This window comes from Crocodylus siamensis, chromosome 4 (genome assembly GCF_052110815.1).
Source record: "Crocodylus siamensis isolate JL-2025a chromosome 4, ASM5211081v1, whole genome shotgun sequence".
Classification (NCBI taxonomy): Eukaryota; Metazoa; Chordata; order Crocodylia; family Crocodylidae; genus Crocodylus; species Crocodylus siamensis.
In genome coordinates, this window is record NC_143398.1 from 177,534,061 (window position 1) to 177,550,315 (window position 16,255).

The following is a 16,255-nucleotide window of genomic DNA, read 5'->3' on the forward strand; positions in this document are numbered from 1 at the left end:
ACACTTTAAAGTGGGTTAAATGTTTTTGCACTGCTTTAATGGTGTTGGTGTTTGCATGTGTCAGTGGCATATTGCGCATTACAATTCCAGCCGCTGTAGCACATTCAGCAGTGTAACGCACCTAAAATGACTTTGGAACACAGCAAACTAAAACTCCTTTGAGGAATTTTAGTTTGCTGCCCTACAACCACACAGCAAAGCACCTGCTCAGGGGCTGTGCAGACAGCCCGTGCAAGCACCCTGGCAGCAGCCCGGCTCCACCAAAGGAAAAAAATAAAGTGGTGAGCCTGATCTTTTTTCCCCCCCGGAGCCTGCTTGACTATATATGTTATAAGGGGACCCGGTCCTTCCTTCCATAGCTTCAGTGCCTGCCAGGACTGCTCAAGCCAGGTGCCTGCAGGCGGGTGCTACCTGTGGAGGGGGGCGGGGGGTGGCACTGCTACCATGGAGGAAAGCATCAACCCCACCCTTCCCCATAGCCCAGGGACCGTTCCACCCACTGGCAGCTCACCATCCCCTCCCCACTGCTGGAGAGGTAGGTAAGACACAGGTGTACATGATACGGGGGTTTACTTTGCCCTAAATAGAAGTGGTGTTTTTAAATACCCAGCCCTTCAGTTTAGAGTGAAGTAAACCCCCACTTTGTCTACACATGCCCCAACACATTTATGCTGCTTCTCCTCCTGTAACCACTAGAGTGCACTAAGCCTGTGTTTATAGAGATGGCTGCAGATCCCTCCTATTTCCTCTGGCTCTGGTAATGATTAATAACCAGGGATCTATTCCCCCTCATCAAAAACAAGAGGAAAGAGCTGAACCACTCCCTACTTTAAATCCTGAGGTAGTCAACAGGGCTGTGCAAAATAGCACCATTCTGCTTTGACTTCTGTTTCGATGGAACAGTGTTTCATTTCAAGTTCCATTTCATTTTGTTTCAAAAGCACTGTTCCATTTCATTTCATCAAAACTGTTTCACTGTTTTGACACTGATTCAACATTTCACCCATAGGCTATTCCGCACCCAGCACCAGGAAGATTGGTGATGCCCCTGGCAGATCGGGTGCCAGCCTCCTCTCATCCAGCAGGCAGATCGGGGGCCCACACCACCAGAAGAAGTCAGGCACAGCCCCTGCACCCCTCCCTGCTGATGGGAGCAGCAGCTTCTTCACATTCAGAGTGCATGAGATTGGCGTGGGGGCAGGTCCCCACATGAGCTGATTTGTGCTAGGCCCCACACCCTCCTCAGGTTAGCTCTGGTGTGGGGCCCGAGGCAAATCAGCTTGTGCAGAGACCTGTCCCTGCCCCGATCCTATGCGCTCTGCATGCAAAGAAGATGCCGTCACCATTGCTAGCAGCACCGGCAGCAGGGGGTGGGGTGGGATAACGAGCAGCCAGATGCACCATGGCCACTCCACCCAGCTCTGTGGGGCCCCCCCAAAGTTCAGGGCCCAGGGTGGCTGCCCCGATTTGCCCCCTGCCCTGGGATGGCCCTGGCTGCCACTGGCCCCAGGCAGCAGCACCAGCCTCCTGTGATCCAGCAGGAAGATGGGGGCCAGCACCCCCGGGAGCAGTCTGGCACAGCCCCTACAGCCCTCCTGGGGGTGCAGGCAAGCCCCCAATCTGCCTGCTGGATGACAGGAAGCTGGTGCTGCCAGCTGGGACTGGCACTGAAGCCAAGTAAACCTGCTTTTGAAAGGTTTCAAGTGCCCTTGTTTCATTTCGAATCTGCTTCAAAGGCTTTTGTTTCATTTCAATTTCACTGTTTTGAGCTCAAAATATATCGAAACTGCTTTGATATGAAACACCAGACAAAATTTTGCACAGCCCTAGTAGTCAAGTTCCCTACAAGTAGTCCTTAGTAAATGTATCACTTCAAAAGCTTTTGGACTATTCCTTTTTCCATTGTGATATTTTTTCCCCAACCAACTTCAATATGGAATGTCTAGGTGAGTCATGACGACTACCAAATTCAGCTCTACAGCATTTGAGATAATCTGACATAGTAAGACATTACAGCTCTTTGAGGCTTGTAAGTCTGATCTTCATTCAGAGAGAAACTGACACTCATGAAAATGGCCAACACAGAGCCCTACACTAATTATGTCCCATTTAAATTTCAATTAATCCCTACTTGAAGATTTCAGAGAAGTGAAGAACTTGCTCCTGTCATCAATATAATGGGTGAATTTCATTCCATGAAGATACTACTGTCATCACAGAGAGTAGCTGGAATGATTATCAGCATCTTACCATCCTCTGCAGCATAATAATTTTTGGTCCCAGATTCCTACTAACTGTGAAAATGTGGACCAGTCTTAGAGTAAAAATTATGTAGTCCAGGCAAAAAATGACTTTTCCAGAATACAAAGAGCTTTCATTGGAGGAGTGGAGCCTGCAGAAGAAGAAGAAAAAAGTAGTGAAACATTAGCTAAAATGTCCAGAGGTATTACCAAAAATACACTGAAGTAATCTAAAGCATCAAGTAGGAAGTAGCTAATCTATGGTTTACTCATTTGTGTGTTATAATAAAAAAGGTGACAGTCTATCCTTCTGTTCTCTTAGTAAAAGTATAACAGCAAATGCTGTAGGGAACTCATTTCTTTCATTCCCCCCACCTTCCCCTCCAATTTAACATTCTAAGTACACTGTGCAATGTGTTATCATGGCTTTATAGTGCTTAACTTACTGGTGCATATACAGAATTTAGCCTCTGTAAAATAGTGAGTTTATAGAGTCTGCATGAGATGCAGCCATCTTTTCAAAACACCACATACAATGGGAACAGTCTGGATTAGCTAAACTGAAAGACTAGAGACTAGGCAAAACCTTGGATAAAGAAAAAGCAGACCCTTTCACTGCAAACCATTCTGCTATCATCTGTAACAAACATCTGAACTAGGCTTTGGAGCATTAGTTTTCATTTTTATTTGGAGCTTTTTTTTTTCTTTTAAAGCAAAGATACCAAATAATGCTAATTGTGATTTTTTATGAAGGGAACAATCACCCATTAGCAACTGGGCTAGCACCACCAATGACTTAGTCCAAATCCCACTGAAACCAGTGACTCCTTCCTTCAGTCAGAGTTTGATCAGGCCACAATTCAGTTCACACACCAGAAGTCACTACCAATCAACAATAATTAACAATCACTATCTAGCAGAGCCAAATTCACAACCCCTGAGTAGTAAAATCTGTTATGCCCTGTTACCAATCCCAGCCATGCAATTAAAGGTAAAACTTTACTGGATATCTGGAAAATTAAGGAAGTCAAAATGGATGAAGCAACAGCATAGACTACAATCAGACAAGGACTGTTGAAATTGAGCATAGATTTTGCAAAACAAAATCCCAAACCATAAATGTAACATACAATGGAACCTCACTCTGAGCCATATAAGCTTTCTAGCAAGTTTAGAGTTTTGCAAAAGCAAAGGAAAATTTGTTCAGGTATACAGGAAACCCTTGCTATTCACAAATCCCCTTTTCATGTATTTGAATATTTGCGGTGCACTGCACCAATGGGGTGGGTTGCGGCAAGCGCCACCACAGCTCTGTCTGGCACTGCACCGAGCTCCTGCCTCTGAGCAAGCAGGCACAAAGTGTTGTGTGGGGCAGGGAAGGGCAGAGCTGGGGCGAGTGGAGCAGAAAGCAGAGCTGGGCAGGCGGAGGGGGAGAAAGGCAGCAGCGGCGGTGGCATCTTCTCCCCTGGAAGCAGCCACAGTTGGTCCCCAGACATTACAGGGGAGCCCCGCACTTCCAGCTTCTCATGGGAGCTGTGGGGTCTGATGGGGGGCCCCGTTAATATTCACGAATTTCAGCATTTGCAGGGATCTCCAGAATGGATCCCCCACAAATGGCAAGGGTCTCCTGTATGTTCCTTTTTTAATCCAATTAGCAGTTTGAATTTATAGAAGAGACAAGTCCTAAACTATCAGAAGCCAGGGGCAACAATCTTCCTCACTAAAACCTTAGAAGACCTCAGTCCATTAGCATAAGACTTCTGTTCTGCTTAATTAAGTTGTGTATATCCTCAGGATTACCTCCACTGCTATTACCACTGGTCTTATTGTGGTCTCAGTATGAAATATGTTTCCACTAAGCATGTTAAAGTATGCATCAAGCCAAAATGATCTCAGGGTAAATCCAATGATGTCAAATCTAAGGCAGTGGTAAGACTCAGAGCAGAGTTTGGCTCACTTTTGGGTTCTGTAAGTCTCATGGACCTCATGATGGTCAGCTGGAAGATTCTTGAACCCAAAACACATTATACAGAGAGTTCAGCCTCAGGATAAGAACTCCAGATCTCTAGCAAAGCCTGGAACTGGAGCTGGAACAACCCTACCAGTGCTTGAAGGCAACACATTAGGGAAGGCCAAAGTAACTGAGCCTTTTCAAAATGATTCTTTTTTTTTAAATTAGGGGTTAAAATAAGTGTTGATGAATCAGGTCTAAACATGGGAGCCATGCAAAAAGTTTGAAGAGAAATCTAAACCATCCTTAGCCACTCCCATGTCAATCTGAGAAACCAGCTGTTCCAAAAAGATAGTCACAACCCACCCCTTTTTCCATTAAGGATTTGACAAGTGTGCACAGTGCTCTGTGAGAAATTTTCAAGGTTAACAGGGTTCAATTGGTTCAAAATGCTGGCAAGCCACACACACATTTCTGACAGATATATCCCCTGCAATAGTGTGCTGCTGGCCTGTAAGAGGCCCAAGTTCTAGGAAACAAACTTCTTTTACCAGAGAACTGGATTTACTGAACTTTGAGAGTCCAACAACTATGAAATCAAACTGCTTTGCATTGCATCATTGCCCATCAAGAGAAAAGTTTGTCAACACAAATCCTCCTCAGGCTGCAAGTCTTTCTGCTAACCAGTCTTTGTACCTTGAAGCCAAAAATCCATGACCTTCTTTTCCATTATAAAATAACAGGAGTTCATCAGCAAGTTCAGCTGAGGTTGCACCCGTTCTTTCCAAATCCATTAACAAGCTGTGCTAGCGTGCCTGGAATGGAGGCAAATCCAGAAAACAAGCTGTTAAATAGATACTACTCACCTGAACACCATTCCTGCAATGAAGTAAAAAATGCCAAGTGTATCCATGAAATTCCATAGGTCTAAGAAATATTTACTCCCATTCATGTACCACTAGAAAGAAAAAAGAACGAAAATCATTATACAACAAAGTAACAGCTCTAACTACTGACATTATGGGCCTGATCCCACCACCTTCACTTATATTGAATGATCTATTTGGCAAAATTTTCAAGGTTTCCCTTGGAACTACTTGTGTAGAAAGACACTACTTGCAGAGGGCAAAAGTGGAATAATTTGTTCCTTTGCTCCCGTCTTGTATTTCTGGTCCGATTACCTTGCCAGTACTGCTACTGGCCACACCATTGATCTGATCCCCGATATTTTCTCTAAAGATAAAATTCTGACTATTGCATTCATATGTGTTGGGAAGCATTACCACCCCATGCTTTATTGCTAACCTCTACCAGGGTTAAGTCAAGTCAAGATTTTACTAGTCCTAAAGGCTCATTTGAAAATAAGCTCATTTGTCTTAAAGATTAACTGAGTCTTAAAGACTCATTTTGTTCCTGCATTCTGAGTTAGCATTGGAACCAATTGACCATGCTGTGTGCCCCTAGCTTTAGTAGGATTTCACAGAGGAGTAATTGCTCACCAGTAGGGGCTAAGAGTTTCTTAAAGCAAAACTCTAAATCGATCCTGCAGTCTAATGCCTGTACATGGGTTAGTTGCCTGAACAAATTAGTTGAGTCCCTCAGTTAATGATAAAAGATACTACACACAGTGACCTCATGCACAGGTCCTCAGTAGGAGTGAACAAGGAAACTTTGAACCTTGAACTCTGCACTTCTACTGCTTGAATTATGAGACTATAACCAGAGCAACTTCAGCCTTCCTATGGGAGACAATGCCAGTAGATAAGACCATAGAGTTACACTGTAGTAAGATGGACTGCATATGCATTATGCACACTACTCTAGCTGGACATTAGTTTAGATACTTGTACAACATAGGCAGCATTTATCAGACAGCTAAAAGGAAGTTCTGCTTTAGCGAGTTAGAAGTGACCACCACCACCACTTATTTGGTGAAAACTTTCCTCGTGTTTCTCCTTCTGTAAAACAATGGTAGCAAAAAATTCTCACCTTATGGGGTATTGTAAAGATTAGCCATTAGAAGTACAGTACTATGCAACAGCTTATGACGTGTTTCATGGACCGCGCACAATATATTGACAGCTATTATAGAAACACTGGTATAAGGTAGGGTGTTCTTTGCCTGTGGCCTCTCCTTTCTTATTCTTATTTGAAATCCAAACCCTTCAAACTGTGCCTACAGAAACTGTTAACTGACTAGCAAAGATTTTGGACCATATTTTTAAAAAATCTTTCCAAATAATCACTTGGATCTTTAGTTATACATATATTCAATTAAGTATGTGTTTAAAATACAACTTAAAATTTAAACTACCATCCACTTCTAAATGTAAAGAGCATGGTTGAATTACCCTCACCCACAAAAGAAAATTGTTCAAAGACTGGAATTCTAAGTGGAAAGAAACATGTTTCTATATTCAGTTCAGAAGTGTGCGATAGAACAGAAATATCATGGGATCAATTGGCAAAAATCTCTTCTCATTCTCAGTGAAACAGCTTGAGATCTCAGCATTACTTAGTCTCATTCAAAATCTTAGCTCCAGTTCAGCTTTTAACCAGAAACGTTAAAACCAACACAAATCCAATCAACCCCTTCGGTAATCCTATTTATCATTTCCTTATTAATGTTTACAGAATTATTAAATGATTTCAAGAATCAAAGTGATATCTGGTAGAAACCATTTTATTGTATATACAATCGTTGTAAAGTATGTTCATGTAATTAAAGATTTAAACCTTTACACTTATAACCAATATGTTAAGGACCAAGATTCTTACTTTTGGTAAACATATTTAGTTGTATTTAAGAAGTGAAATGGTGGCACCTAGTGGCTAGCTAAGTTAATTTCTACATTGTCTTTCCCTTAGGCATCCCACAAGGTATGTCCAAATCTAAGTAAGTATGTACTACAAATAGGCTTAGTTTCAATTTTGATCCAAATGTCAACAGTTCAAATGCTTCTGAATCAATGACCGTCTCTCGGGTTGCTGAGACATTCAAGAAGAATATAAAATGGCAATTCAATTAACACTGCATTTGTTGGCAAACAAAATGGACTAGTCATCATTTCACCCTTCTACAAAATAATACATTGGAGTAAACTATTTGGCTAACTAGCCCAAATGAAATCATGTGGCAGATGAGAATCCTGGTTAACAATGCACAGTGGTTATGAAAGTCTTCAGGTTAGAATCTAATCCACTGTACAGTGGACAAAATCAAGAGCTTTCGAAGTATTCTTTACATTCTTTTAATGCACAGGCTCAGCCCATACTCAGCTATGGACAGAATGTAGTGGAGATAGTGGGAAGAAGAGCATGCCAGTTAAACAGGACACAGGGGTTATCCTGTATGTGGTGCTTTTCCAAATGAAATGCCTTGCTTCTTGTAAAATGGAGATGACCATGAATTATCGAAGTTTCACATATTTTGGTACCATTGAAGCAATGTTGTAGCCATGATGGTTCAGGAATTACATGACTGGCAAGGATTGTTGTGGGTGACATCTTTTATTGGACTAGCTGCATGGTTGGGAGAGACTTAGACAAGCTTTCAAATGCAATGCATCACCCACAGCAATCCTTGCCTCTCCCACATTTACATTTTATTTGAACAACTCAAAATTTTGCATCCCTTAATGAGACAAGCAAAGTACTGTACTAACAGCTCAGTTATGATGTTACATCTTTTATAGAATAAGGAGCCTTAAGATTAAATTATTCTGAGGTGAAGAAAAGAGAAATAATGGGGGAATAAGAAAGAGGACTGGTGCCTGTCCTTAGTTATACTAGTTTAAGTCAGAGAGAGGCCATTAGCCATGTGAGCCATTTCTTATGAGACCTTATGAAACTTTGATTCAGTTAGTCTATAAGGCACAACTCTATCCTGCCTTCTAGTTTAAGTCAAGAATAACTTCACTGATTTAATGTCCACCCACCTTAGTGACTAGAAATAAACAAATATAAAGCTAAATACCCATAGATTCCATAGGGCTACATGGGATTTACACCACTGTGAGAATATAGAATTTAAAGCTTTAAATTAGGGCAATTTTTATGTACTGTATCCAATAAAACCATTACCATTCTTTTTTATACGTTTTCTCAAATACCTGTATTAACGTTGCTTCAGCTCTCACTGATTTCAGAAAGATGCCAAGCAAAGTTAAATCTCCCTTTCACCTTTCCTGAAATCCAACCTTCAAACACTCACACTTGCTCCAGGACTCTGTGACATGTAATAGTCTGGCAACAGTATGAACAATTTAATGTTAGCAAACTGAAGCTGACAGCATTATCTGAAAAGGCATATATTAAGGCTGTGCGAAACAGCAGCATTCTGCTTTGACTTCGGTTTCGACATTTTAATGGAACAGTGTTTCATTTAGGGTTTTGTTTAGTTTCAAAAGCACTGATTTGTTTCATTTAATCTAAATGGGTTCACTATTTTGATGCTGTTTCGACGTTTTACCCATAGGCTATAATAGGGAAACACAAAACAGCCTATAACTTTGGTATTTCTTGCCTGATTCAGATGAAACTTGCAAAGATGGTAGCCCATTCTGAGAGCATGAAGCCTACTGGGTTTCAAGGAGAGAGTGCAGAGGTTTCTAGGAAACTGCACCTCAAGCTGTTGACAAGCAAGAGCTGGGAGTAGAAGCAGCATCCTGTGATCCAGCAGGCAAACCGGGGGCCCGCACCCCCTGGGAGGAGTCTTGCAGAGCCCCTGCGGCCCTTCCTATCTGCCTGGGGGATGACAGAAGGCTGGTGCTGCTGGCTGGGGCCAGCAGCAGCACCAATCTTCCCAGCACGGGCTGCGCTCAGTGCCAGTCCCAGCCTGCTGCAGCAGGCTCCTGTCATCCGGCAGGCAGCGCGCTGGGGAACTGAGCCCAGTGGGGGGAAGCAGAGCAGGGCACTGGGCTGCACGCCGCCTCCCGCCACCAGGCTCAGGTCCCAGGGTCTCACAGCCCCATGGAGCTCAGCCCGGTGGCAGGAAGCAGAGCGCAACCCTGGCTCTGCCTGCCTCTTGCCACCGGGCTGAGCTCCATGGGGCTGGCGGAGCCAATCCCAGTGCAGCCCCGCTGTGAGAGGCAGGCAGAGCCGGCACTGTGCTTGGTAAGTTCCCAGTTCCCTTAGCCCAGTGGCAGGAGGCAGGGAGAGCCAGAGCTGTGCTCCCTGCTGGGCTTAGCCACATGGGGCTGTGGAGCTACTCAGAACTTTTAAAACATTTTGACTAGCCTCGTTTCATTTCAAGGGTGTTTGGAAGTCCTTTGTTTCATTTTGATTTCACTGTTTCAAGCTTGAAATGAGTCGAAACAGCATCAAAATGAAACAGCCAGCAAAGCTTTGCACAGCCTTAGTGTATATGAAACCAGCAGTTTACCTAGTGCCAACAATGAGCTCATGCAACCACCCTTCCCTGACCTTTCTGAGATGTCTTGGCCTCTGATGTCCTTTTTTAAACTACACAGATTTAACAACTGCCACTCAATGTCAGGCTAAATTTTGTCCTCAGCTGAAATGTTCATTTTTAGTTAGTGAAAAAACCTGCTCTCACTAACTTGAAATTATTGTGCTCTCTCAAAAATAATTTAGCCCATTTAGTAAAATAGAGACTGACAGGGGATATGATCACTCTTTACCAGTAAATTCACGGGATCAATATTACATAAGGAGAAGAGCTCTCCCAGCTGAAAAGGAGCAGCAGCACAAGATCAAATATCCATAAACTGGCTACATATAAATTTTGGTCGGAAATTAGAAGATTTTTAAAGTTCAGAGGAGTGAAGTTTTGAAGTCTTAAAAGCAATGTGGTGGGAGCAAACAACACGATTCCTTTTAAGACTGAACTGGATAAGTTTATGGAAGGGATGGTAAGATAGGACAGGGAGTTCTTCATTAACAACTAGTGTGTGTGATGTGGCATTATATGGGCACAGACAGAAGTGACAATTTTTGCCCAATCTGGCCACAGAAAGCATGAGGGTTCAGATAAAATTTGTGTGTGCCTGCTTGCCAGACTGAGCTGTTTTCAGAATGGGAGGGGGGAAAAGGAGTAGAGGGAGTTTGGTTTAGGGCTTTTTCAGCCCCTGCTGGAGGGTGGAGTGGATATATTGGAGCTCCGCCTCCCGCAAGGGGGGTGGTGCTCCATTTCACCCACTCCACCCTCCATCGCCAGCTGGGGAACCCCTAGAATGAGCTCCCTCTGCTCTCTTTCCCCCCTCCCATTCTGAAAACAGCACTGGCGGACAAGGAGCAGGAGCCATCACTAGAAGAAATGGGCTGCAGGTTTGCAGCCAGATTCCCCTCCCCTCTCAAACACACGGTAAACTCCTGTTGCATTTGGAGTATCATTGCAACTCAGAATACTTCCTACAAAATGTTCCCTTACAGCGGGGAGCTGCACTTCTGTCTGCACCACGTGTTTGTGGCCCCTCCAGGTTGAAGTATAGAAATAGCACTTGTAATGTAGAAGGCATCTTGTAATCCCATGCCTCAAGACCTTTTCTGCTGGTGGCCAGTTAAAGTCCAGAAGGATTTCCTCTCCACTCCCTGCCCCCATGAATGCTACTGGTATCTTACTTTAGTTTAGTTTAGGGTTTTTTTGTTTATTTCTTTTTTTCCTTTTGCCTTCCTTTCAGGCATTAGGACATTGATAACAGCTAAATTGTTGGGAGAAGGAGCAGGGACTGTACTGCGCAAATATTTCTGTCAGTACTTAGAAAACTGAGGGTTTTTTTCCTAGAGGTCCATTCTGCTCCAGGCCACACCAGTTACCAAATATGGGGTCAGGAAGGGTTTTTTCCTGTAAATAACAATGGCATGGTCTGCATGGGGACTGGAAAGGGGAAGGGGAAGTTATCTTCCTTTGTAGTTCAAGGCATGGTCCTTTCCCTAGGATCTTCTGCATATATATTAACCAATTGTTTTCCATTCATGCAGTGGGTGAAAACTGGCAGAGCCCCATTGAGTTAACCACTGCCTGTGAGCACAAGGAACTGGATGCGATTGCCCAAGAAATTCCTTCCAGAAGATAAACTTGAACCAATGAGTCTGAATCCAGAGAAAATGTCCATCAGCCAATCCAGCGAAAACGGCAAAATGTGCATCAGCGCTGAAAAAAAAAATGGTGGTGGTAAGCTTTTGAACTAAAACACATCAAAGGTGTTTTAATTCAAAGCACACCACCACCATTTTCTCAGTGCTGACGCACATTTTGCTGTTTACACAAATGTATGTGACAAGGCACACCAGCTAGCATGTGCAGCAGACTTGATTAATCGAGTCTGCTCTAATGCTCTGGAATTCCGGCATGCCAGAGCAGACAAATGTATGCGTATAAACGTCCCAGATTCCAATACTTGCAAGGTTTGGGAGTACTCAAATGCAAGATTAAAGTTTTGTTCCAGTATAGCAAGAGAGGCTAGCTCTTAGCTTAGATCAATTTCTATCCAGTGTATGCAATAGAAACATTACCATACTTTTTTATACGTTTCCTAAATACCTGCATTAACATTGCTTGAGCTCATACTGATTTTAGTGAGATGCCAAGCAATGTTAATCTCCCTTTCATCTCAAGTGAAATAAGACCTTCAAACATGCCCAATTCCTCCAAAACTCTATGAAGTGTACTAGTCATGCAGGGCACAAACCACATGCATCTTTGAAGTTTGACTGCCAAGCTTCTATACAGTCCAACTCAAAGTGAAACCAAGTACTGGAATTTGTGAAGGAGCCTTAGGGAATTAGCACTTCACTACCTTTGACTCCCTGGCTGGGACTTTCAAACATTTATTTTGCAGCCAAGCCACACAGCTCAGCAGCTCTCTGCCAGATATCAGCCTGCCTTCAAGTATCAAATAAATTATCTACCACTTTAACTTGTTGGCTGACAATCTTTACTCACATGTATAATAGCGCATATACACATATCCTCCATTAACAGCATTGGGAATTGGGCTAGATATTAGGGCTGTGTTAAACAGCACCATCCCGCTTCGTCTTCCGTTTTGACGGAACAGTGTTTCATTTCAAGTTTCATTTTGTTTCGAAAGCACTGTTCCATTTCATTTCGTTGAAACTGTTTCGCTGTTTCAGTACTGTTCTGACATTTTGCCCATAGGCAATTCCACACCCAGGGCCAGGAAGATCGGTGCTGCCTCTGTTCCCAGCCAGCAGCACCACTCCTTTCATCCGACAAGCAAATTGGGGGCCTGCACCCCAGAAGGAGTCTGACACAGCCCTGACAGCCCTTCCAGGGGTGTGGGCAAGCCCCCAATCTACCTGCCAGATGACAGGAGGCTGGTGCTGCAAGCTGGGGCCAGCAGCAGCACTGATCTTCCTGGCACTGGGTGCGGGCTGTGCCCAGCACCGGTCCCAGGCAGCAGCAGCAGACTCCTGTCATTCAGCAGGCAGATCAGGACCCCACACCCCTGGTAGGAGTCTGGCAGAGCGCCGCAGCCCTCCTGAGGGTGTGGCCAGGCCCCCGATCTGCCTGCCGGATGACAGGAGGCTGCTGCTGCCACCTGGGACCGACTCAGAAGCCAAGTAAGCCTGGCTTCAAAACTTTTGGAACGTTTTGCGTGCCCTTGTTTCATTTTGAAGCTGTTTTGAAGGCTTTTTTTTCATTTCAGTTTCACTTCAAGCTTGAAACACATCAAAACAGCTTCAAAAGGAAACATTAGGTGAAATTTCACACATCCCTACTAGATATGATTACGGGCATGCAGGGTAACACACTTAGTTCCAAAGTGATTTTGACTACACAGAGAACTAGTGAGAGAATTATTGGAATTAATTCCCTATATGCCTGGCCTACAAAATGAACGTTTTCAAGGTAACAAAGGCCTTCATAAAGCCTTCCCTTTTCTACCCACAAAATAAGACTCTTATATGAGGCATCACCATTTATTAATTTTTTTCCCCTAAGAATACCCGAAGACAAAATAGTAGGATTATAATAGCAGTAAAACATTCTGGAGTGTTTTATGCTTGTCCTACAAGCCCTTGTGTATAGGATGGCTGAAAGGCACTTGTCCTGTGGCCCTGTGTCTTACAAGATACTGAAGCCAGCCCTGAACTAATAAACCCTCTCTTCCAATACCTCTGATCTCTTTACCAGTCAAGCTGCATTCTGAATTCCCCATCATCTTAAAACATTATTACTAGAAGTATTCTCCCCTGACAAGAAAAAGCAATCTTTATAGATAAGCTAAAAATAACACTACAAAACAGAAATTAGGAAGTCTCACTAGGTTTAGTTCTTCATTCAGAAAGCATTCTATCTTTACTCATCTAAATCCCAGACCTCCCCTCAAAATCTCAGTTCTCTTGCTCATTAAATGACAAAAAAATATCAGTGATAGCTGAACAGGTCATCAGAGGAGCCTACAACATTTATAGCCATCGACCATTAAAAAATAGTCAATGTGCTAAAGATTGCTCTGACAATTTGAACCTAATGGCATGGGATAATTTATACAGCCCAGAATCGAGTATACTTTCTACTCGGCACACATGAATAGATACCAACAATGTGTATGGGAGTTACTTACCCAAGGTGAGGATGCAGGCAGCCAATTTCACAGGTAGATCGCAGGGATGGCTGCCATTTTTACAGGCTGATTACAGCAGCCCCTCCCCCCCACCCATGCCTCTGATTGGCCTAAGGACTCTGGGTAGTCCCACCCCTCCCCACAAATTGGCAGGTTATTAAATGTGGGCTTAATCAGGGCAATTAAAATATCATTTTGGGCCACACCCAATCTAAGCATTCTATTAAACTCTGCACACACAACTCAGGGTGGATGGCAGGGCAACCGTGGCCCCTTTCCTGCCATCCACTCCAAGGCATGTGTGCACCCACCACCAGCAATGAGCTGAGCCAGGGCTCCATGGACCCAAGTGAAGCTGCTTGCAGCCTCCCCACCACCTGCTGTAAGCAGCCCCTCTTCCCCTACTTTCCCAGGCTCCAAGACTGCAGGGCTTCCCACCCTTTTCTCTGCTTGCTTCTTTTTCCCAGAAAGCCCACCAAAATCTCAGAGCCCATAGCTTTTCACAGAAAACACCTGATTTTGTATTTTCTGCAAAAAAATGCATAATCACAATTTCAGTAGGTCCCTACACATACGCCAACCATAAGCCACTTCACTTGGGTTAGCTAAAGGCCTTTTTTGCAGAACATTTTGCACATAACTTCAAGGAGACCTCATCGTGTTTTGGCATCTAAGGGGAAAAAGCTTCTGCCTGGAAATAAATAGTATTTGGTTTGCAAGCATTGCCTACTTGTCTCACTTCATCACAAAGCAGGATGAAGACCAGAACATAAAGTAGCTCCTCCAGCACGGTGGGTTCCTTCTGGAAGTCCATAAGCAGGACATAAGCAAAAAGCAGCAGGAACATGATGTAGAAAATGACAGTCCAGGAGAAAACCACAAATGGGGAAGTGAAGAATGATAAATAATACAAGATGAGCTTCTTACTCTTCTCCATAGGCTTTTTCCTAGACAATTGAAGAAAGATTTATTAAAACAAGCAGACATTTCTAAAAACTCAAGTGTGAAATAATTTAAGTATATGAAATAATTTATGTGAAAAGCATGTGAAATTGGTGATTAAGTGCAGCCAAGTAGGTGTGGTCTGAGTTACATCCATTAAAACTGATCTGACTTCACATACATTTGCAGGGTGGCCAACTATGACCCTGAAGGACTGTGATTAGGCACAACTGTATCTATGGCATTATCTTACTCCACCAACAGGCATTTTATTAGCACTCTCAGCTAATCAAGAGCTGATGTGATCACTTGCCAATTAAAATTGTTACCAAGACCATGATACTATTTGCAGATAGGTTACTGGGTGGAAACAATATTTGTTGGCTATTGACAATTTAAATCTTTTCTATTCTTATTAGGGTGTTCACATCAACATCAGTTACAGAAAGACTGAGACATGAATAATGATTTTGTGAGTAAGACATTCAACAGGGGCCCTGGTTTTCTTGAGTCCAGTTTCTAGATCTATCACACCCTTTGCACAGCCTTTGGCAAATCATATTATAATGACATGAACCCTATATAAGCCCCTACATAGAAAGATTATATCATTTTTTCCCTTCACTTCTTTGCTAAAGAGTGTTCTGTTCTTTACCTGAAGGAGATGAACCCACAGCCAATTAAAGGGAAAAGGAAGAGACACAATATAATCTTCCAGTTCTTGGTGTCTCTTGAGATCTCTCCATACCACTGCTTGGAAAGGAAATTCTATAGCAAAGAGAAGAAAGGCCTCACTGAAGCTGATTAGAACATACAGAGGTAAAGTAAAGAACATGTAATAACAAATTATTTTGGAATACATCAAGGCATTGAATTTCTAGTGCCTAAGAAGTGTTGAGATCAGCAGAAATATTGAACTACTAAGGTCAAATAAAAGAAAAGCTACTGTACAGACCCAAAGCTCCATCTTGATCCACCTTCCACCAGCTCCTAGAAACATTTTTTAATGGGACAAGTGACAACGATCTCAAGAACTTGAAAGGGAGGTGGAGCAGTTGCATTCATCTGAAGGAGACTCAAGTTAGGATTCCACCACAGTTCTTTATCTTCTTTTGTTTCTACACCACACATGACTATTTTGTTATACATACTTGTGCTCACTATTGTATCTTGCAAGATCTTTCATTGTACTTGTGCCTTCAAACAGCAGGCGTTGAAGCAGGTGTTGCATAACCTGAGGCTCTGTGCCAGTCACAGGTGGTTGAACAAATAGCATGAACCCACTTCTTCGTTAGTTCCTTGGAACATCTGACTCTGGTGCACAGGCAGGTGAGACATGGTTTGTCAGCCCCTGGTGGTATGGACTCAGCTGCTGGGATGTACATTTTTTCACTATCAGGTATTTTCTTTAGCCTCTTGCTCAACAAATGTCTCCTTGGGTATGGCAGAGAGGTTGGGTCCTGGTGAGGACGCTCCTGCGTGACTTCAGATGTTTGTGTGCTGCAGGATGGGTGTACAGCAGGTGTCTCATCTCTTCAGTTTGTCTTGATCATTCTGTCCTAGTGGCC

At 43.2% G+C, this 16,255-nt stretch overlaps 1 protein-coding gene across 1 annotated transcript in view; it reads right to left on the reverse strand.

Moving 5' to 3' along the window:
* Window positions 1-16,255, reverse strand: part of TRPM8 (transient receptor potential cation channel subfamily M member 8) — a 142,560-nt gene that overhangs the window by 37,272 nt on the left and 89,033 nt on the right. The window contains exons 18-21 of the mRNA XM_090044993.1: window positions 15,343-15,455; window positions 14,476-14,692; window positions 5,058-5,149; window positions 2,251-2,392 (exon numbers count right to left, since the gene is read on the reverse strand). Coding sequence (XP_089901119.1) covers window positions 2,251-2,392; window positions 5,058-5,149; window positions 14,476-14,692; window positions 15,343-15,455 — 564 coding nt within the window. The remainder of the gene's footprint in view (window positions 1-2,250; window positions 2,393-5,057; window positions 5,150-14,475; window positions 14,693-15,342; window positions 15,456-16,255) is intronic.